General features: G+C 36.7%; 2 protein-coding genes across 8 annotated transcripts in view; one reads left to right on the top strand and one right to left on the bottom strand.

Moving 5' to 3' along the window:
- LOC306861931 (uncharacterized protein) overlaps positions 1–23,551 on the bottom strand; it is a 1,169,885-nt gene that overhangs the window by 136,249 nt on the left and 1,010,085 nt on the right. The window lies entirely within an intron of this gene.
- On the top strand, positions 200–13,264 carry LOC306861978 (tumor necrosis factor receptor superfamily member 14-like). 7 transcript variants are annotated; one of them, XM_079404536.1, is made up of 8 exons: positions 220–1,005; positions 1,335–1,927; positions 8,860–8,911; positions 9,281–9,469; positions 10,552–10,677; positions 10,805–10,957; positions 11,302–11,383; positions 11,520–13,264. In XM_079404536.1, the coding sequence occupies exons 4-8, from the start codon at positions 9,343–9,345 to the stop codon at positions 11,728–11,730; spliced, it is 699 nt and encodes a 232-aa protein (XP_079260662.1). In that variant the 5' UTR covers positions 220–1,005; positions 1,335–1,927; positions 8,860–8,911; positions 9,281–9,342; the 3' UTR covers positions 11,731–13,264. The 7 variants fall into 7 exon arrangements, 6 of the variants coding, with proteins under 6 accessions (XP_079260661.1, XP_079260662.1, XP_079260664.1 ...); XM_079404537.1 differs by having other exon boundaries at positions 570–657; positions 1,864–1,927; XM_079404533.1 differs by lacking the exon at positions 220–1,005 and having other exon boundaries at positions 1,442–1,532; positions 1,864–1,927.

Below are 23,551 nucleotides of genomic sequence, written 5' to 3'. Positions count from 1 at the left end.
AAATGCATATATAAATGGTTATATATAAATGCATATATGAATGGTTGCACATATATATATAAATGCAACCAACAACAACAAGCAACTGACCAACTTCCTCTCATTTAAAAGAACCAATGCTCAAAATATCAAAATCCACTGCGCTGGCAATAAACCCTTAAATACACTGCTTAACAATCACAATTTGTCCCTCCTCTTTGTCAATTCCCTGCCTTCTTCGTCACAGTTACTTTAGACATTGCATGCCACATACATAACCGAATTTAGCTAGCTGCTGAACAATATTCTAATTAGCAATTAGTCTAAAAAACGAAATATAATACAGAAAACACTCGACATGTCAACAAAACATCAGTCGGTGTCATGATTGAGAGAGAGTGAGATCATCAGCCGCAGCGAGCGCAGACACAGCGGCCAGAGACACGGAGGAGAGACTGCTCTGCAAAACTGCGGGTGTTGAACCCTCTCATCGGGACAAGTGTGGGTGTTAAAACACAGGAGCCTGAAACTATGTGGAACTGTGTGAAACTGCCGGAAACTACATGCTCCTGCAGCTTCCCCTATAGGCTACAGTTTTTGTTTCATTTGTTTTTTTGTTACAAGCTTCCGTTTTCAGCGTAACATTAATGTTAGTCGCAGGACAAAGTTACTGAGAAAGTAAGTATAATTCTTGACTTTATGTTTGTGTTACTAGATGTTAATGAATATGGCTGTAATGTTGTTGGTGTTTCGAGATCTTTATGATTATTAGTTCATCTCGTGAAGCGCATGTGGCGTCGCTGCTTATCTTACTAATACTGGCATTATTTAACGTAAATATATTTATGATTCTGTATAATATATCCTACATTTGTTATACTTTAATTTCATGAGGACGTTGTATAATATACCTTAAGTTATGTTTCTTTATATTCTGTTTACATCCAGTAATTATTAGTCTGCTAACCTCCCTTTAAGAAAGTTGTTGATATTGAATCAAATATTGTTTGATTTGTTACTGTAACAGTGTCAGGGTTCTGTCGTGTCTGTCATGTGTTCCTGCCTCATGTTTCCTTATTTGGTTTGTTTCCTGTCCTTGTTAAATGTAATCATTAGTTAATTCTTGTCTAGCAGTGTTCGTCTCGTTATCTATGATTTACCTGTGTATTTATAGTCCTGTCTGTTCAGTTAGTTTTCGTCTGGTCTACTCGTTAACCCCGGTGTGTGATGTCCTTGTCTGCCATGTCCTGTCCTGCCATGTCCTGTCCTGATGTCTTAAGTAAAGTTTATTGTTTGATTTACACCATCGTCTGCGTGTTCCTGTTCCTCCCTCGTGTGTGCACCGTGACAAACAGTATGTAGACATTTTATTTACTTCTGCTTTATTATTTCAAAAACTACTTCCAATGCATAATCAGTATGTGCATGTATGATGAAGAATGACTCCTACTCTCTGATCAGACTAAGTTAGAGCTGAAGTGGTTGACACCATTAACACCTAAAAGGTTAACCGAAGCTGAATTTAGCAGAGCAGTTCCCAGCAGCAGTAGGAGGTGAAATGTTAAACCACTCATTGAAGTCACAAGACTTCATCACATATAATAAATGGTTATGCTCTAATTATTCTTGACATTTCATCTGAACATCAGTTTTTCTGAAATGTATTCTGTTAGACCAGTTTTGAGATGATGGTGTATTTTTGTCTTTGAATAATGATCTGTTAATTGATTTAGATGATTAGTGTAAAACATTGTTTTTATCTTGAAATTACACGTTAAAGTGAGATGGGGTAAGAGATGTATTGTAAAGTGTAGAGATCTTCAAGTTCAAGTTCAAGTTCAAGTTGAGCTTTATTGTCATTCCGCTACATGTGGGGACATGCAGTGGAACGAAATGTCGTGTCTCGCAGGACCACGGTGCTACATAAATACAGACATACAACAATGAAGTAAGAAAAAAACACTATAAACCTATACACTACTAACAGATTTAACTATAAGTATACTATATATAAGTATTTACCCTATACAAACTAAAAGAATAAAGGATAAAAAATACAACTATACGAATGCTTCACATAAATATTATCCTATACAAACTAAAAAATAGAAGACAAAAAATACAAACTGTACATGTGCAAAGAGAGACATTTGAGTCAGCAGCTGGTTGGGGAACAGTGCAGGATGATTTGTAGTGCAAGAGCATGTAAACATAACATGCATATATTGCTGAGTTTTTTGTGAGATTTCTTGCTGTGAGACGCAGCAGTGTGTGTAAGTGTCCATAGTGCACCTAGTGTAAAGTGTGAGTGTCCATAGTGCACATAGTGTAAAGTGTAAGTGTCCATAGTGCACATAGTGTAAAGTGTGAGTGTCCATAGTGTAAAGTGTCCATAGTGCACATAGAGGAGAGTGTCCATAGTGTAAAGAAAAATAAGAATAAAATAAATAAAAAAATATATAAAAGTTCCATACAGTTCTTTTCTTCTTCACTGATTTTGTGAGATCGTGATTAACTAAGATGAGTGACAGTAATTTAATGATTATAAGGAAGTTTGCAAATGTAATTTTGATTTTATACAATAGTTCAATAAACAAGTTAATATTAAGTGACTTTTTGGAACACTATTGTCTCATTTTGCTCTATTTACCGCCACGCATCTCAGAGCAAACACAGCACTGTTTCATTTATGAATGATTGTGCATTTTTGAACAAATCTAGTGAGTCAATGATTCAATAACTCTTGCATAAAAACAATCACTTGCTTCGTTTCTTAATGAATCAGCTGTTTGAATGAATCTATTGAATTAATGATTTAGTAACAAAGACAGTGCCTGCGTCCCAGTGTGCGTACTATCCATCCTAAATTCTATGTGATATTAGTAATTTTCAATACTATTTAGGGCAGATATGGTGGATAGTTTGCACATTGGGAGTGTCGCAGGTGTCGCTCATTATCATTAACTCCACCGGCCTCGCTCCGTTCCCACGGCTCTCGGCCCCGCCCCACTCACCACACTAACTTTTATGAATGTTGATGGCGTTCTTGTTTTTTCTCAGATTTTATTTTGGCATAAACCCGCAGGAAGAACTCAGTTTCTTTTTGTTGACTACAGCAGATTTATAAATTATTCTCATAACGAATTTGGGAAGATGTTTGTTGCTACTATCACATTGTCACATCCTTGCCTTGTAAAAATTCATAAAAATGTCACTGATTGCCTGACCAGTTTCAGCGTAGATTTTCCTCGCGCTTTGGACTTTGAATCCTGGCTAATGAGCTCGTGCAGCGCTGTTTGAACACGTGCAATCTGTGCTTGTATTATAAAACATAACATTCTGCAGTTTATTTACTAATTGTTTAAGGCTATTTCGAGATTTCAATCATCATTCATAAACCTGCAACAGCCACCCTTCCTCTTCTCATCGAAGACATTCAATTCAATTCAATTCAAGTTTATTTGTATAGCGCTTTTTACGATACAAATCGTTGCAAAGTAGCTCTACAGGAATTTATGTTTCCACAATATATTTATATATTGCAGAACATTAATATATTTAACTTATGGCAAAATTTGGTAATTCTGTATGTTGTCTGAGCGTTGGCATCCTCTGAGGTCCTCTGAGGGGTTGGCATCATCTTTTCTCAGGTGTTCGGTCATCTCAGATCATTTAAGGGTTGGATCCAGACTGAAGTATCTGTCATTCCTACACAGTAAAATCCCCAGTGTTAAATCAACACTGCTTCAGAGTGTATTTGGTCCCACTCCAAATAGTGTTAAAGTAACACTGAAGCAGTGTTAAAGTTAATGAGATAGTTACGTGATTAATTAAGTGCTGATTGAGCATTAGTGATGAACACCTGCTGTTAACAAGCAAAATCACTGAAGAAAAGTGAAACACAAGAACTACAACTGACTTCAGCCACAGCCTTATATAAAATCAACTGAAATAAAAGAAGACATTAAATCTCTCAAGATCTCAGCAGATGAGGATTAAACAACTGCACAAACAGCATCACCAGCTTCACTCATGATTTACTTTATTTCTGTCAGATCACTACAGAAGCTCTTATTGAGAATTATCAGAGGTTTAAATGTTGATGCTTTATTGGTTAAAAACAATGCCACCATCATGGAGATCAGTGTTTACTTTGGTTGGGCTCTTGACCCTTGACTTGCTGTGTAAGGTGTTTCTTTGCAACAGTGCATATGTTGCTATACGCTTCATGCTGCAATGCATGCTTTTTGTTTTTATTAGTTGATGAATTTTCGTCAATAACCAAAGAAAGAGAGAAACCACTTTGTGTTGATTAGTCAAAAGCTTTATAAGCAGTAAACTACTGAAAGAGTTTTTACCCGTAGCAGAAAAACCGCTTCTCAATATTATTAACTCATCGTTATCTTTAGGTCACGTCCCAAAACCATTCAAGCTGGCGGTTATTAAGCCTCTTATTAAGAAACCACAACTAGATTCTAATGAACTGGCAAATTACAGACCCATTTCAAATCTTCCGTTTATGTCTAAAAAAAATTTAAAAGTCGTGTCTGCTCAATTGTGCTCTTTCTTGCAAAAAAAATGATCTCTATGAAGAATTTGAGTCAGGTTTCAGGCCTCACCATAGTACAGAAACTGCACTTGTTAAAATTACAAATGACTTGCTTCTTGCTTCCGACCAAGGCTGCATCTCATTGCTAGTATTACTTGATCTTAGTGCTGCGTTTGACACTATAGACCATGATATATTCATAGATCGATTACAAAACTATACTGGTATTCAAGGACAGGCTTTAAGATGGTTTGGATCCTACCTGTCTGTCTTTGGTGGCTGGAACAATAGACATGTCGTGCAGTGCTTGTAGTTATTTTTCCATCTCTCTCAGACAGCTCTGAGGTTTCCACACAGATGTAGGTAGTGTGAAATGTTTAAATGTTTCCTCACAGATGTAGGTAGTGTGAAATGTTTAAATGTTTCCTCACAGATGTGGGCAGTAGGGGTGGCACGGTTCGCGGAAAAAAACCGAACCGCACGGTTCTCCACACACGGTTCGGCACGCGCTAGGACCGCGGTTCAACTGAATTCTGACAAGGCATGTGGTTTGTTATAAATAACACGTAAAACAAATAGGGTTCGGCTAATGTATGTTTCTGTTAATGGATGCGCATTCTGGCTTCCCAGTACATTATAACAACAGCGTTGAGAAGGAAAAAAATAAAAATAAGTGGACAAATCATTCACTCTTGTTCAATGCGAGTGCCGTATGCTGGAATATGAGCATTTATTCCGTCATCACCCGGGTGCTGATAGCGCGCGCACAGGTGAGACCTGAACAGCACACGTTGATATCGGTGTTTAGACTAAAGTCATGTAAGCTTTGCCAGCTCAAATATTTAAGAGCCAGAGGACTCGAGCTCGCGCGCGCAGTGAGAAGATTTGTGCGTGCGCTCATCAGAAGCGCACAAACCTGCGCCTCAGAACGCGCGCAAATATGAAGCTCTCTCTGAAGTATTGTGTTTTAATGGATAAATTCACACAAAATTCTGTCAAAATGCCCGTCTTGGTAAGTATCCTATAGCAGACATAGCCGGCTGGGCGTACAGTATCAGTGCTTTCTCTTAAAGTGACAGTTAATATTAAATAAACAGCAACAACAAAGAAATCACTCACTGCTCTTGATTGAATCGCTTTTGTAACTTTAATGAAGAGTAATCTTTAATTTATACAGTCGAATATGCAATGCTGTTTTACCTTTGATTACTTTAATCGTACTTCAATTTCTGTACCTAAAAAACCCCCTGAAAATCACTGATATTTTATTTGTATCTTTACTCTATTGTATTTTTATTTGTGCTGTTGCTTGTAGTTAAAGGTCTGCTTTTATTTGTGTACACTCACAATGAAAACAAAACAGATTTTATATATATAACATGTAATAATATTTAGCATTTTCACATCAAAATAAAAGAAACTGAGCAAAGTAGATGTCTTTTTTTTTTCCCTGTTGTACCGAAATTGTATCGAACCGTGACCCCCGAACCGAGGTACATACCGAACCGTGACATCTGTGTACCGTGCCACCCCTAGTGGGCAGTGTGGAAACATTTAAACGCTGCTCACATGTTTGCGGCATTATAAATAGTGCACGCCTCTCACTCTACGCTGGTTGCTATTTCATCATGACACCAAAAATGTCATTGTTTGGTACAATTTATTCAGTCTTTTCACTTTTCACAATCCGAACACCGAAAGAGCTTTTTTTTGTTATTTTCGGCCGAATAATGTCAGTTGCCGAACATTCAGTGCATCCCTAGTATTTACTTTAACTTAGCTTCCTACTAAATTCTATACACCCTTGCATTATAACAATATTTATAATCAAATAAATCTGAAAGGACATCTAAAATCAGTTAATTTAGCAGAAATGCTGGATTAAAAAAAAAAAAAAAAAAAACAGAAGAGAAGAGAAAGTTGTTGTTCCAGTTCTGTGAGGGAAATGAAACCTGTGTTCTGTTGAAAGTGGGGGAGTTATGTGTCGCAAACAACTCTATCGCTACAGTGTTTTGCAATTATTGTGAGTTTCTTATTATTTCTTCATGTTAATCTCAATGTTAAAAAATTTTTTAGCAGTGATGTGCATGCTTATAGACTGTTGTGTCTCAAAGGTTACGGCTGTAATCAGTGGTGCAGTCTAGTTTTTTGTAGCGAGTATACTGTGATTTTCCCTCTCAGCTTCATACTCACCCGTTCCAGAGCGACACCCCATAAGCACCACCACACTCACTAAAGCATACAGTATCCATCTACATATATCTGAGAGCATTCTGAAAGACTGCTTATGTGTTATCAACATTTATTATAAGCAACACAAGACTTCAACAGCCATTGACATTTACAGCTGCGTTAATCATCCAACTCAGCCAGTTAAGAGCCACATTTATCCGTAGATGTTATATGAATATGGTCCCTGGAGCACAGGTTTTATCAGCTGGGAATAGTCAATGCACATTTAAGAGCCCCTGTTTTTACTTTCAGTCCACAAGGCTGGCCAGTAGTTCTCATCTCTCTCATCATCTGAAACAAGGAGATATTTAACATTGTATTTGGTTTACTTCTGTAAACGTGAGACTTAGCAGCCCGGTATCTATTTATATATTTCTTTATTAAACTTAATATAATATTATATCTTATATTAACCATTTGCATTATCCGACTCTGCTCCTCAATGCTCTGAGAATGTCTTGTGTGTTCATTGTGAACATACTCTGGGTTGACTGAATGTTTTTGTGTGTTTTGGGTTAATCAACCAAGATTTCAGGGTATATGTGACATTATTACCCTTGTTTTCTGGAATACCCTTGCTATATCATTTACATTTACTGTACATGTATTAATTTAGCAGGTGACTCACAAATGAATATCAGAATAACACACTGACTGCGTATCTTTCATATGATGAGCCGTCTGTGAATTCCCTGACAATTACCAATGATGTTGTCATTATCACATGTAGTCATGTGTAACCATCCTTGCGTTCTTTTTTTTCCCCCCCCTGTTGTAAAATGGTAATTAAAACAGAATCCATTTACATAAAAGTCCAAATTCTTGTTAAAATTGCAGGGCAAGGTGGAAGGTAGAAAATACCAGTTAAACTAAATTCCAGCTAGTTTTGGTGAAAAACAACCCTCTGACTTAAATAAAGGGGCAGTTCACCCAAAGATGGAGATTCTGTCAGTATTTACTAATCCTCATGTCATTCCGAAACCTGTGTAGGGGAAGTACAGTTATGACCTGCAGACCAGTTATTATGAATGAAGATCAGGAGTCAGAGATGCAGTCAGTTGAAGAAAAATGTACTTGAGACATTTGTTTAGTTTCGTCAGCAGAAGTCGGCTTCAATACTCAGCAAGGAGTTTGTAGGCTGTTCTCCCCATACATCAATTACAGCAGCAATTATACTCTAACAGAAATCATTAAGCTATGTCATTACTTTGTTTCAGTATTCTGATTGGCTAAAGCATAGATACATTTGGAACATTGTCAAACAATAGCAGTCAATAGCATATCTTCATTGATTATCAGCATGACATCGGGGTACAAGTCTTAGGCACAACGTGTCCCTCCTAGGTCACAGAACAGCATTTTGATTAGTCCGGTTGTCATAATATCGTCATTCCAACACCCTGGATGCTACTTATTCACCTTATTGGAGCCATCTCTTCCTGCAACAAACACACACACACACACACACACACACACACACATACATCGTCTTCAAGGCTAGAGGATTCAGAGCTCGAGCTAGATCAGGGAGCTTTCACTAAACATAATGATGAGACATCCTTTCTCACAGTGAGAGGTTCAAACAATATTCTGCATTTATTCTCTAAGTATGATGTGAAGTAAAAGTTCTTAATGTGTGCGTTGGTCATGCAGGGAAGGCCCTGTGTGTGAGAAGCATGTTATATTTGAAGATTCACTAACCCTACTTCACTGTAAGATTACAGAAATTATTAAAATCATTACATTCATAGAAAGATAAATATTGATTAGTAACTGATCGTAATCATTCAAAAGGATATAATAAAAAGCAAGGTGGGGGATCCACTCATTCACCTTTTTGTCCATTCAGAGGAAAGTAAGTCATGCAGGTTTGGAATGACATGAAGGTGAATAAATGATGACAGTATTTTCATTTCTGTGTTAACTATCCATTAAAGACAAAACTGGAGTAAGTTATGGCCCCTTAAAACAGAAAGAGATCTTAAAGCATCAAACATTATGCAAGTATAAATGTTGAACATTTTATGTTTTATAGTTATTTGTGATTTAAATAATTACCTTTACAGTACTCCACTCACCCACTTTTCTGTTTGGTATAGATATGGGAGTTTTACCTGCAAACCCATGTGAGATTGCTGTATGATTCATCTGGTATTTATATAATAGATTTCCTTTATTCCTCTCACTTATAATTAACTAGATTATAAATGAACTATATTTAGAGTAGTTTAGTCTTTTGATAAAATGTGGTGAATGGAGTTATTTAGCATCTTCAAATGTTCATTAAAAATGAATGCTTTAACTTTCTTTCCTAAATATGTTATGTATATGAAATATAGGCATTTTGTAAATTGTCATTCACTTGTCTTAAGGAGTTGACATGTGACCTACTGCAATTAATGTAAAGAAATAATGAGGCAATGTTTAGTTTTAGGCCCATACATTTTAGTAAAATGGATTTAAAAGTCTCTGGCACAATTTATTTCTGTCTGTTTTGTCTAACACAAATCTCTTTTTCAGATCCATGAAAGGGCGCAACATGACCACCTCTGCACCAGAGATGATTTATTTAGTTCCCAGATATGTTTATATTCCATAATCTTTCAATATTGATTTCTCTCCTCTTCGTGAACATTGTGCTTTGTGTGGCAGCATGTAATAATGCAGAATATGAAATCAATGGAGAGTGTTGCCCAATGTGTGATCCAGGTAAGTCCTGGATAAGACTGCTCTTCTCTCATACCCAGAATAGATGCAGATGAAGTCAGATACTTAAAGGAGTCACATGATACTTTTTCATGATATGCTTTAAACTGTATCATTCATTATTTCTGATGAACAACTGTAATATGCTCATAAAATAATCTTCTATGTTTGGACTGATGTGGCCAGGGCCTTGTTAAAAGTAAACCTCCACCAATCTGGTATTTCCCTGTGGGGCTATACCAAGTAGTGGGTGCTCCCCCATTGGCAGAAATGACACGTGTGGTACATTCCCTTCATCTGGTTTAAAAATAAAATATAGAAATAAATTTAGAACTTGAACTTGAACAATTAGGACAGGCCAGATGTTGAACTACAGTGTGACATCTATTTAAATAGTACAGTTTTATTTGTGAATAATAATGGACATTCAAATTTTCATTAAGTCACTTATTTAAGAGATATTATTATAGTTACATAATCCACAAATAGATTTGAAGGTTAGTGGTTTCCAAGATGGAAGATGGTTTGGAATCACTGATCTATCCATCACTGCATTAAACACAACATGACTCCAGTCTAGGGTCGGCTATTGATTTCCTGATTTATTTCACTTTGATTCTGATTTGCAAACATTCATAACTCTTGTCAAGTTGTTCAGAAGAAGCAGATGTCCCTGAAAATAGGAATAAAGTAAAAAAAAGAGGTCAAAAATCAATATTAGGACTGTTCATAACAAGATCCTGATTAATTAGAAAATCTGTGTACCCAGCATCATTACAGTCTGATTATTTGTGTTATTTTGATTATTTATTCTAGACTATTTTCTAAATCAGAAAAATATTTATTGGCCAAGTGTGCACAAACACAAGGAATCTGTTGTGGTGTTAGAAATATACTTTACATAAAATCAAGATACAGAACATAAAAATACATACCAAAAAATATATATATTTTCATTTAAGTCTACACAGTTCATAAAAATATACAGACATACAATAAATACAGTTACAAATACATGTAAAAGTTAAGTACATACGGCATGTAAGGAATAATAATTGTGCTGGCAATTGTTTTATATTGTCTAGGAAAGCGAGTTCATAAACACTGTGATGAGTACACAAGCACAACATGTGATTCATGCCGTGTGATGACCTACACTAATGCTCCTAATGGACTGACAGAATGTCTGCTCTGTTCTGTCTGTGATCCAAGTGAGTAACACTGTGTCTTTATTAGTGAGTCGTCATGGTTTCATGCTTTCAAATATATTGTAATTGTTTTTTCTCTAGCTGACTTGTCATTGCCAGGTTTTCTCATTTGTTTGCTTTCTTGTCAAAGGTATTGGGCTGAGAGTAAAGCAGGCATGTGCATTAATATCAGATACAGTGTGTGAACCTCTGCCAGGTTATTACTGTATAGACTTACTCTCCAACTGTAAAAAAGCCATGAAACATTCATCCTGCTCACCTGGACAATACATCATCCAGAACGGTCAGTCTTTTATCAGTCAGCTTTAATATACCTCATTAAAACCTGAGAACTCTGCTTGCATTTATATTATATAACTCAATTATGGAAATATGCATGTTGTTCCAAAGCAGCTTTACAATTTATTACACCTGGGGAAAGTAGGATGTAGTTCCTCATAGACATTGCTTGCTGAAAACCACCTGAAAAAAATCTACTAAATTATGATTAGGCTGATTATTAGTTAGTTATGTGAATATTAATTTAGTGTCAGATGCTATACTGAATAATGATGTCAGTATCTGTGAGACCTGTCTCTGTTTTTATTGCTCATGTGCTGAGACTGTTGTTTAATTGTGTTTGTATAGGAACAGAATCCAGAGATACAGTGTGTGAAGACTGTCCTGATAGTTCATATTCAGATGGTACATTCTGCAAATTGCATACAAAGTAAGTATTAATATTTTAAAACACTGACACCTTCTTAAATTTAAATGAGTTGTTTTATAATTTGCTTCAGTATATTTTTCCTCACAAGAGATATATTTGTAGTTCAACTTGAGTACTGTACCTCTCTCTCTAACAGCTGTGAATCTCTTGGCAAAATAACAATCAAGGAAGGAACAGATACGACTGATGCTGAGTGCAGGAACAGAACACGCTCTCATTTACTGCCACTGATTCTGTGTGGAGTGTGGCTGCTGCTGTTTACTGTCATCATTGTAATTAGTGTAAAGAAGAAAAATAAGCAAAATAGTGGATTAAATGGAGGTACAACCCAAGATGTGGACCTGTAAACTTTGTATTTTAATCATGTAATGTTTTTTTTTAATAGTAAGTTGCATAGATCCCCCAGTCGATCTTTTATTAAAGATTCAGTCATGTTTAGAGGACTTTTTTGGGACAAGCTGCACTGGGTACCAAAAAGTGTATCGTACCTTCCTAAAGAAGGAGGAGGACTTGGACTGGTGCATCTACAAAGTACAGCTGCTTTCAGAATTCAGTTCATACAAAGACTTTTAACAGACTCAGAGAACTCAAACTGGAAGAAGCTATAGCCTTCTCTATACTGAGAGGGTTTGAAGGCCTGGGATTGGATGGAGCCTTACTTTGGCGAGATCCTCAGAAGCTGAAACTCACTAAGTTTCCTGTTTTTTATCAAAATCTTTTTAAAGCGTGGGCCTTGTTCAAGATTTCAGAGGAGAGGACTGTGAACTCTTTGTACTGGCTGTTGCACGAGCTGGTAATCTTTGGCTCACGTTTAGCATGTCCAGTGAACGGAGTTACTTTGTGACAGAAGAGGATCTTCTCAACTCTGGGTTGTTAACTATTGGGCAAGTTCTACAAGTAGCTGGAGCTAGCTTTATAGATGTGAGTTCAGTGACTGAGACGCTGGGGATGAGATCTACTCGTTTGGTTGCCAGAGCACTTGACAAGTGGAAGACCGCTTTGTCTGAAAAAGAACTGAAATTGTTATTGGATTACTCGCTGGGGTTTATTCATCCAGATTGTACTGATTCTTTTCCTGACTTATATTTAACTCCCATAATGGACAATTGTGGAGGAGGCTGTTTCTTAGAGGTTAACAGTTTGATTCTGATGGGCTCAGATGTTACTTCTGGAAAGGTATGTTACAAAATCTGTGTTAAAATCTTTAATAAGAAGGCTTTGGATAAAAAAGCTGATACACCTTGGTGTGGTATGCTTCATTTGAAAGAGAGAGAAGAATGTGGAGAGTATTGTATAATTCACCATTATCTTGGAGAATTGGAGATTTGCAATGGAGGCTGTTACATGGTGCTGTTGCAGTGAACGCTTTTGTTTCTGAAAGTAACCCGGATGTTGATCAAAACTCTTCTTTTTGTTCACAAAAGGAAACTGTCTTCCATGCATTAATACAGCGTTCTAGACTGTGTTCTAGTGTTATTGTTGTAAATAACATTTTTAATTGCTTTCATGAGTGTTTTTCAGTGAAGGTGCTTATTTGTGGTTTTAAATATTCACAGAGTCATAAGTATCAGTGTCAGTTGTTTAATTTTATATTGGAACATGCAAAAATGGCAATTTATATTAAAAGAAAAGAAAAAAATGATCATGGGGTTTGTAATGATTTAAAGGCAGTGTTTACTAACTCTGTTAAATCCAGAATCTTAATAGATTTTAATGATCTTGCAAAATTTGAATTGATTTGGTGTCTTAATGGGGCTTTGTGTGAGATTTTTATTGATAAATATTTTTTTCTTATCTACATTTTTGTATATATTGTTCTTTGATTAATGTTTGTATTCAACTTGTAGATGTTGTATATTGTAATAAGTGACTTGAAATCTCAAATCTCTCTCTCTCTCTCAATTCAATTCAATTCCATTCCATTCAATTAATAGCACAATGTTGCCAACGCAATAAACAGTGAACACGTTATACAGGCATATAGATAGATAAAAAAACAAGCTTATTCATGACTATATTGTACATATCACATATAACACAAAAAAACAATAGCAAATATAAGGTAAATATTTTCAGAGAGCAGTGGTGAAGAAGAGGGGGTTCAGCCTTTGTCCCTCGGCAGGAGGACACATACTGCGCTGCTGGTGGATACACTTTTCTTTCTCTCTCAAAGTATAACAGAGTTTGTCTGTGGCTATCTTGCTGGAAATGAGGCACAATTTGAGCTATTTGGGTAAAATAATGTTTTTATATTTGCTCGTCTCTGTGAGTCTCTCTGTGCTGTGAGAACACAGTCTGATCTCTCTGGCTCTCCAGCTCTGTTTGTGTCAGTCCGTCTCCACACACAGACTGTGTTCACTCAGACCATACCTTGTGAGCAGCTCTCTCTGACCATAGTCTTTCTTTTTGATCAAGTAAGGTGCCAACTGATAACCAGTCTTTAATCTGTAGAAGTACTTCAGTTTGTTCATTTGTGCTACTTTGATCTGCAAAAGTTAGTGTTTTTCCACTAAATAGTGCATGGGGTCAGTCTCTGGGTGTGCTGCTCTGTAAGTAAGAGCGCAGTGATGGTAATCATCTGACAGTGTGTCTAATAGATGGAAGCAGAACTTCACTGTTCTCTTCTGGATTTCTGCTTGAAGGGGAATCTGCCCAGCATTGATCAATGCACGCAAAGCTCCGGGTCCTGACAACATTCCTGGGCGTGTACTGAGAGACTGTGCAGTGGAACTCACTGAGGTCTTCACAGACATCTTCAGCATCTCACTAAATCAGGCTGTTGTCCCCACATGCTTCAAAGCTACCACCATCATTCCAGTCCCTAAGAAGTCATCTCAATCCTGCTTCAATGACTACCGTCCAATAGCACTCACTCCCATCCTCATGAAGTGCTTTGAACGGCTAGTCTTGCACCACATCAAGTCTGTCCTCCCCCCCTCCCTGGACCCCTTCCAGTTTGCATATAGGTCCAACCGCTCGACCGATGATGCCATCACCACTGCCCTCCACCCAGCCCTCACACATCTGGAGAAAAAAGACTCATATGTCAGGATGCTGTTCATTGACTTCAGTTCAGCATTCAACACAATCATCCCTCAACAGCTCACTCACAAACTGGCCCAGCTGGGGCTCAATACCTCTCTGTGCAACTGGCTGTTGGACTTCCTGACCGGGAGACCTCAAGCAGTACGGGTCGGCAGTAACACATCCAGCACCATCACACTGAACACTGGGGCCCCCCAAGGATGTGTGCTGAGCCCCCTCCTCTTCACTCTGCTGACCCACGACTGCACACCATCACACAACTCCAACATTTTCATTAAGTTTGCGGATGACACGACTGTGGTGGGTCTCATCAGCAACAGAGATGAGACAAACTACAGGAGCGAGGTGAGCGACTGTGGAGAGAGTGAGCAGCACCAAGTTCCTGGGTGTGCACATCACTGAGGACCTCTCCTGGACTAACAACACTGTAACACTGGCCAAGAAAGCACAGCAGCGTCTCTACTTCCTCCGCAAACTCAGAAGAGCCAGAGCCCCGACCCCCATCATGTGCACCTTCTACAGAGGCACCATCGAGAGCATCCTGACTAGCTGCATCACTGTGTGTATGGCGCTTGCAACGCATCCTGCCGCAAGTCACTTCAGCGCATAGTGAGAGCAGCTGAGAAGATCGTTGGTGTCTCTCTCCCCTCCCTCCAGGACATCTACAGCACCCGTCTCACCCGCAAAGCCCTTCGCATTGCAGGCGATCCCACCCACCCGACACACAGCTTCTTCAGTCTGCTGCCATCAGGGAGGAGACTGCGGAGTCTCCAGGCGAGGACCAGCAGACTGAAGGACAGCTTCATACATCAAGCTGTCAGGAAGCTGAACTCCCTCCCGTCCTTGCCCCCCCCTCCCCTCTCTCACCCCCATTTAACACAGCAACACACTAGGAACTCTGACTCTGTGACACACCCCCCCACCGACCAACAAACTGTGACCGGCACCTGTCACTTGTGCAGCATTGGCTGATCACTACCCATCCAACATTGACTGCAAATTACCTCTTCGGATAGTCTGACAAAAATCTATCCGAACAGTCACTTCGACTTGTCACTTTAACAGACTGATAAGCTCTTGCACTACACTCATAACAAAACAAAACATCTGCACAGTTTTGTTTTTGTACATTCAACTGGTTTGCACTCCATCTATTCTGCCATGTGCCTTATGCACTTTATCTATCTCTCTTGTTTTTATTTTCTACAATGTCCTCAGACTGATAAGCTCTTTTGCACTACAAATATATCTACACAGTGTTGTTTTTATTTAACTGGTTTTGCACTCTATCTGCCATGCGCCTTATGCCACTTTATCGATCTAATTCTTATTTTTTTCTACAATATCCTCATTTGTATAATTGTATAGTTGTATGTACATATGTTTAAACTGTATTATCTGTATCTGAACGTGTTTAATGTTAACTGTATGCACCAAGGGTCTGAGAGTAATGCAATTTCAATTCTCTGTATGTATGTACTGTACATGTGGAAGAATTGACAATAAAGCTGACTTGACTTGACTTGACTTGCCTGTTCTGCCCTGCAGCCGAGAGTAGCTGTGTTTCTGTGGAGTCCCAGGATGTTCTTGCAGAACTCGAGGTGGAACATTTCAGTGGTGTTTTTATCCCAGGATCAAAGCCATATAGAAGAATGGGTTTGATGATGCTGTCAAAGATTTTCAGCCACAGTTTAATAGGGTTGAATTTGAACACTGATTGTCTTATAAGCCCTGCGTGCCTTATCCATCAGATGTTTTATTGCTAGGACAAACTGACCAGAAGCTGAGATTGTGACCCAAATAACTATAACATGTGACATGATTAAGAAGTGTTCCCCCGATGGTAAAATTATATTTTTTGTCAGTAAGGCAAGATGATAATTTTGGATTCCTCCATGTTTACAGGTAAGGCCCAGTCTGTAATTTTCTAAAATTGAGAGGCTTTCATGTAGCCCCTCTTCATGAGGTGACAAGAGCAGAAGATCGTCTGCAGACAGGAGGCATTCGATTTCTCTGCCTTCGAGGATTAGAGGACTTTTCAAGTTCTGATGCCAATTCATTCTGTTTGGTATTAACGTTGTGAGTATCCTTCATTTATATTTTGGTTGGCCCTAGATGGTCGTAACATTATATTAAAGTGTAGTGGTTAGTTTTACAATAAAAGACCTTAATCTTTTTTGAATTTGTGTTTGAATAATGAATTAGATTAATAAAGCCGACTCTCAGCCAGATCTGTCTTACAGTGTTTGGTCCAGATCTGGACTACTTCAGTCAATAAAGCACTGGCTCTGGAGGAAGTAGTTTGTGTTGGTTTCCAGCATGTGGGCCAGTTTTAGTATCAGGATCCAGAACTTAATCAGGAATGTTGTCCAGAGGTGGGGCAGGCAGACTTTGCTATCTGGACATGATTTGTGTAATAACCTCACAAATCATCATAACGCCCTTGAATCCTTCAGTACCTTGAAAACCTACTTTCAGTTACTGACTGTTGCTCCTTGCTTTTCTGCCTCGTCTTGCCTGTTTTATCAGTACACGTGATAATAAATACCTGTTTTTGAGTTCAGTCTCTGTCCAGGTCTGACATTGATATGATTCTCATAACAATCTGTTCTCTTTGCTTGTCTGCAATAAATACCAGCAAACATTTACTCTTCACACATTTTTCAGTCTACTTGTATTTCATAACTGTCCCACAGCCTTTCTGAACCCATTCACTGAAAAAAATTATTAATTGAATTTACTACATTTTTTAAAAGTATAAGTGGTTGCAATTAATTTATTTCAGCTACATTTAAATAAACAAATTTAGTTGACTAACTTTCAACATATTTGTATTTTTTAAATATAGCTGAATTGCAACCACTTATACTTATGGTCCTGTGATAGAATAAGATCCAGAAACACATCAAATGCAGTCTTTTTATGCTCCATGTGTGACATTATGATCCTCATTCAGTCTCTTGAACCTGAAACTAAACACCTTTGAGTTTGAAAATGCAGTTGCGTCATCTGGTGGATAAAGATGGAGACTGCAGCTAATATTCTATGCATTACAATAAATATGAAGCACATCTACTGAGACATATTCAATTTATAAAGCCTTAAATTATATTTAATACAAGTGACATTCTTTTAACTCAATTCAGTTTTAATGGTGATTTTGCATTTTGTCTAAAATATCAGAACTTCTAACAACTTATGATGAATAATGTTTACATATTTATTCAATACATAAGTAGTAGATATATGGTGTAACGTGCAGGATTGAGTGAGTCTTGAGCTCTTGTGTTTCTGTTAAAGTTATTCATGAGCTGCTGATGTGAAAATTCTGACATTTTAGGCTTGTTTTTCAATTAGCAGATTATAGAGATATGAAACATCAACTAACAGATGAATTCAGAAATCTGTAAGAACATAAATTATTCACTTCATTTACTGTCTTATTATTTCTAGCTTTAGAGGAACAGAGAGATGTTGTGTGTGAAATCAGAGATAAAGCACACGAGAAACCTGAGAATAAAACCTGAAACTGTCAATAAATCAAAACATGATCAGATCATCAGCACACAAAACCAAAATCAGCCTGCATCAGGATATTAAATACTGACCTGTAACACAGAATTCAGTGGAACTAAAGAGATCTTGCTTCTGCTATAGAAATGACTGAAACTGAACTGAACTGATCGATTATAAAGAGCTGTTTGACTTCTACATTTGACATCTTTGTGTTTGACTTCCCAAATAATAAAAACCTCATCTGTTTCACGGATGCTGCTGGAAAATACTTTCATTTATATTTTCGGGTTTTTATCTCCTGTAGAGGGCGACACCTCACTATTTTACCACTAACTAGAAAAACAGCAATATTATTGTGAAATTATACATTTACTGTATTCATTCATTTGTTCTTCAAGTACATGCAACATGATATTATGAAATATAATTACAAATATTATGAAAAATAGCATTTCATTTTTGCATAGTATATTTTACAGTTAGTTGTGGTCTGAATAAGCTTTTGAGTCGATCATCAGGGCTTTAAATGCCAGAAACGAGCTTTACACGATATATTAGTTTATTATATAAACTGGAGTAGCTGGAATGGAAAGGAAGAAGAGTCTTGGTGGAGTTGGGTGGCTTTTTCGAGTGGATAGAGAATGAATACAATGAGTTTTGCACGTGTCAGATGATATAATACTGAAGCATTTCGTCATTCATTGGTTGTTGCATACATTTATAACAAATGCTATAATTATATAAATTGTGATATGAATGATGTGTGTTTAAAAAATACAGAGAAATAAACAATCTAGGAAATATATCACAGGAATGCAAAAAATGTATTAAATGAAAATAAAGATAAAACTAAAAGCAATGAAATAAAATGAAACAAAAATGTAGTGTGATGCAGAGGTGAAGATCAGTAAAGTGCAGCAGAGCAATAAAACACAGCTATCAGTTATCTGAGAAAGAATCCGTTCATAAATCTGATTGTTTGAGATTATGCAGAAGCTTAGTCTGGATGATGATGATGATGATGATGATGATGATCAGGTCTTCAGCTGCTTGTTTCTGGACGTCACTGATGTTGTGTATAAACTTTACAGGTCTGTCTGGATCATGTAAGACTGGAAATCACAAGCATATGTAGATTATCCACATTGTTTTGGATTTATAGCTTTTTTATGTTATCAAAATAATACATCAATTAAACAATCAGACATCTGTAAGTATTTAATTCATCTGTGACTGCTGTGTTGTCACTGTATAACAGGAGTGTTTTAGTAAGATAATGGTCAATCTAGCAAGATAAGTTTAATAATGAACAAACACTTACAGTCTGGCTTTAGTCTCTCCATACTCTCCCATCTAACAAGTCTCTGTCTTGTCTCTTGTGATTCACTGGTTTGTGTTTCGTTCCTGGCCTCTGTTTCTCTCTGTCCTGTTGGTTTTTGCTCGTCTGTGGTTTCTGATGCTCCAGCAGTCCCTTTATACCTATTGAAATATGCAGACAACACAAATAGTTTAGTTACAGCTAGTGGCATTAATTAATCAAGCATCAGTGAGTCAAATTCAGATGAAGACATCCATTCCAAAAAAATCTCATATTTCATGACGTGATGCCCTTCAGTGTATTTGTGTATTTCAGAGAGATGTGCAGTGAGGTCAGAAACACACTGTATCAACAGCATCTGACCGCACACTTAATAAAGGATTGAGAAGTTGATGAATGAGTGAAAGAGGTGCTCACTTACTGACAGAAAGAAAACATCCATCTTTTATTAAACTTTATCTGTCTGTAGATTTCAATAAAGATATTCAGGACTGTTTTGTCATAAGATTGTTCTCCTGCACTGAGCCAAAGACCTCCACTTTCAGCATCATTTACACACTTAACTTTACTGTTTTATTCCATTTTCTGAAGGCTTATTCTGAAGGGATTTGTTTTTTGTTTTGCTTATTTTCTTTCTTTTTTGGACAATATTTTCTAATTTATGCACCAATAAAAAGATACATTTTTATTTCTCTATAAAAACCAGGTTATAAAAAAGAGAATTTTGAGTCTGTCTTCATCCAATAATGAGACTGACCGCTGCATCATCAAAATATGACTTTGTTTCTTTCGAATACACGTCTTCTAGTGGGCGAAAACTTACTGTGTCGTTTTGTACCTGTTGATATGACTGCAGTTAAAGGTAGTGTTGTATTTATGAACTAACTGTGGAAAATATGATGTATTCATGGATAGTATTGATCACACACACACACACACCAGCCAATTAATTATTTGTTAGGTTTTCCCAATTCTTTGTCTAAATCTTTTTTTTTTTTTTCCTTTAAAACAATTACTGTAGCAGCACACATGACTAAAAACTGAATTAAACATGAAGACATAATATTTTAAATTGGATGAACTATTCCTTTAAGATAAGTGCTTTCCTGTAGCTCAAATAGTAGAGCATGGCGCTCGCAACGCCAAGGTCATGGGTTCGATTCCCAGGGAAAGCAAGAGCTGATGAAATGTAAAAACTGTAACTTGAATGCAATGTGAGTCGCTTTGGATAAAAGCATCTGCTAAATGCATAGATGTAAGATAAAGTAGTTATTGCTGTATTGGAATTGAGAATTGTGAAACTTTTCAGGTGGCGAATGTTCAATAGATCTGACTGCATAAAGAGGAATACTGAGTAAATGTTTCATCTAAAGCTTAAAACTTAAAAACATCTGATTACAATTAGACCTGCGTGGGATATTTCTACTATTCCTCTCGATGAGAGGCGTGCCTCATCACGCTGTTGTCTTTAATGTCAGAAATCAGCAGATCGACGGTTGACTGTGGTGCTGTTGATTTAGTCACCAAACCAGTTAGATTTCCATCCAGAAACTCTCTGATCATGATCACATTACACAACAGTGTCAGACAGTCTGTGAGATGACGATCCTCCTTCTGCTTCATATCTGATCTCTGATTTTTCTGATTTCTGTTATTCTCTTGAATCTCAAACTGAAGGACTTTGAGTTTCAAGTGAAAATCTGGTTCTGCAATGTAATGGTCAAAGATGGTGATAACTTCCAGTATGAAGTGTGTCCAGAAATGAACGAGACTTGTGTTCCTCACCTGTGCATGGCAACATGTCAAGTACTATTATGTTAAATACTATTTTATTTAAGCATATATATAAAATATATATACAAAATATACATTTTCCCAGGCCAGACAACACATTTGGCCACTACTGTATACAAACAAGTTTTGCATAACTAAATATGTACAGTACAGATGAAATATACCGAACCGTTATTATCTCCAGTGCCTGCTGCATGAATGTAGAATATGGTGAAAAAATAATAAATGTATATACACTTGTCAACATTTGAAGTGGATCATCAATGTTGTCCTAAAACCTAGAACCAAAACTTTGAACATTTTTTTTTTATCCACTTCAAAAGTTGACTACTATAAATTAAATGGTATAGAGGGGTGCAAACATATACAGAGAAGAATCTGAGAAATGTCAAAATTTACAAGAATATAAAAATATAGCTAATACATGAAATGTATGAGGCAGTGCAAAATGAAAAATATTTTGTAAAACAAAATCTCTGCAGATCAAACATTCATGGTCTGATAGAGTCTGAGATGAGATGATGATAATGATGATGATGAAGAAGTTCAACTGCTGGTGTCTCAGTGGATGGTGTTTGTTCTTGAGAACATCTGAAGGGTTTTGATGTGAGGATCTCACCTCAGATTTTAACTCAGACTGAATCTTTACCGGCCCGTCTGGATCACATTAGACTAGAAATCATAAACATATACAGATATTCACATTGTTTTGGATTTATAGTTTTTACATTATCAAAATAATACAATTAAACAATCACAAATCTGTAAATGTTTAATTCATCTGTGACTGCAGAAAGCTAATCTGATGAATCTATGACAGGAGTGTAAAGATGATATCTAGCATCATTGATTCCATAATAAACAAATACTTACACTCTGGATTTATTCTGTCCATACTGTTCCGTCTAACAAGTCTCTGTCTGCTTTTCTCTCGAGATGCACTGGTTTGTGTCTCATTTCTGACATGTATTGTTCTTGTAGTTCTCTTGTTTTTGGCTGGTCTGTGGTTTCTGATGCTCCAGCAGTTTTCATGTGTTCTTCTTTCTACACTCCATTCATATCTGTAATCACACAAATACAGCTTCATTAAAGCCAGCAGTGTTAAAGTGATATAACATCATCTCATCTGACATCAGATCAACTCCATCCTGATCAATCAGCTGCATGAACTCAGTGTGATTAGATGAATTAAAACTAGAGCATTCCTAATAAATCTGTTGAAGTATGTGAAGTATTGGGCACGGGTTTCTCTTCTCACCTCATGTTTGATCCTGTTTAATTCATCAGAATAACACTTTACAGCTCTGTCTGGATCAAGAGACACTGTAAATGAAGAAAATGTGGTATCAACTTTAGTATAATTAGGTGCACATTTTCAAGTCTTAGTACAAAACTCCAAACTGATGACAATTTACGTCATTCTTTTTTAAAACGATCTCATGAACACATTTTCAGTCCACATAATCATTGTTTCAAACTACCAGATTGTTATATTTAATGAGAACATTTGGTTTAATCACCATTATCCATATTAAAAATAGCTACAGAAACTAAATCTATAGTGTCTACAGAAGTCCTTAGATGTGCCAAATGATTCACTGATTAAGATCATTTGGAGTAAATACTAGACAAATGTATTAAACTGAATGAGAAGAGATGCAAGTTATGAAAAGCAGAAGCATTTATACTGTATAGATAAAACACTTGTGAAAAGGAGTTTGTGTTTTCTACTCACACATTTGAAAACATGCTGAAATGTTTGAATAAAGTGCACTTTTGATGATCTGTTGTAATATTAGTACTAAGAGTTTTGATAATGTAAGTTAAAACTGCACCAAAGTAATTAAACAAGCTTTAAATACAGTGTCTGAACTGATGCTGAGATTCAGATCCTGTACACAGATAACAGATAACATGAACTCAACAAAAAGAAAATAAAACACTTCAAATATGAAAACATATTTAGAAACATATTTCTCACCTTTGAGAAGAAGAGAGACTTGAAGTGTTTATAAACTCATGCTCAATATATATTATTACATCCAGTATGTAATATATGTACATAATCACAAAATGGTTAAAGATGAAAGTGTGTAATTCCCTTGTGATGAGTTGGAAAGAGAGAATATCCACTGCTTGTGTTTCTCTGCGGTTGAGATCTGAATAGGACACAGAGTGTTTTAACACCCACATGATGTGTGTATCATCTCTGTCTCGGTCCACACCTTCTTCTGAGACTGGATTTAATCAGACTGCTTTCATTGTCATGGGCTTATTTCTCAAATAATAAAGTAATTACCGTACCGGTAGCCAGAGATTACATCACTGAGAAAATATGATATCACTGAGAAGATATGATATCATATTATAACACTGAGAAGATATGATATCATATTATAACACTGAGAAGATATGATATTATATTATAACACTGAGAAGATATGATGTCATATTTTCTTGAACTCTAGCAGCTGTGTTTTGGACTGACTGTAATT

This window comes from Barbus barbus (genome assembly GCF_936440315.1).
Source record: "Barbus barbus genome assembly, chromosome: 43".
NCBI classification, from domain to species: domain Eukaryota; kingdom Metazoa; phylum Chordata; class Actinopteri; order Cypriniformes; family Cyprinidae; genus Barbus; species Barbus barbus.
Note: the sequence above shows the minus strand (reverse complement) of the source record. Positions and strands in the feature narration are given on the sequence as shown.

Bases quoted from the DNA above. Each gene is read 5' to 3' on its own strand.
- LOC306861978 (XM_079404535.1), top strand. From the start codon at position 9,343: ATGTTTATATTCCATAATCTTTCAATATTGATTTCTCTCCTCTTCGTG. The intron at 10,678-10,804 runs GTGAGTAACACT...TTCTTGTCAAAG, and splicing joins CTGTTCTGTCTGTGATCCAA to GTATTGGGCTGAGAGTAAAG. The intron at 10,958-11,301 runs GTCAGTCTTTTA...GTGTTTGTATAG, and splicing joins ACAATACATCATCCAGAACG to GAACAGAATCCAGAGATACA.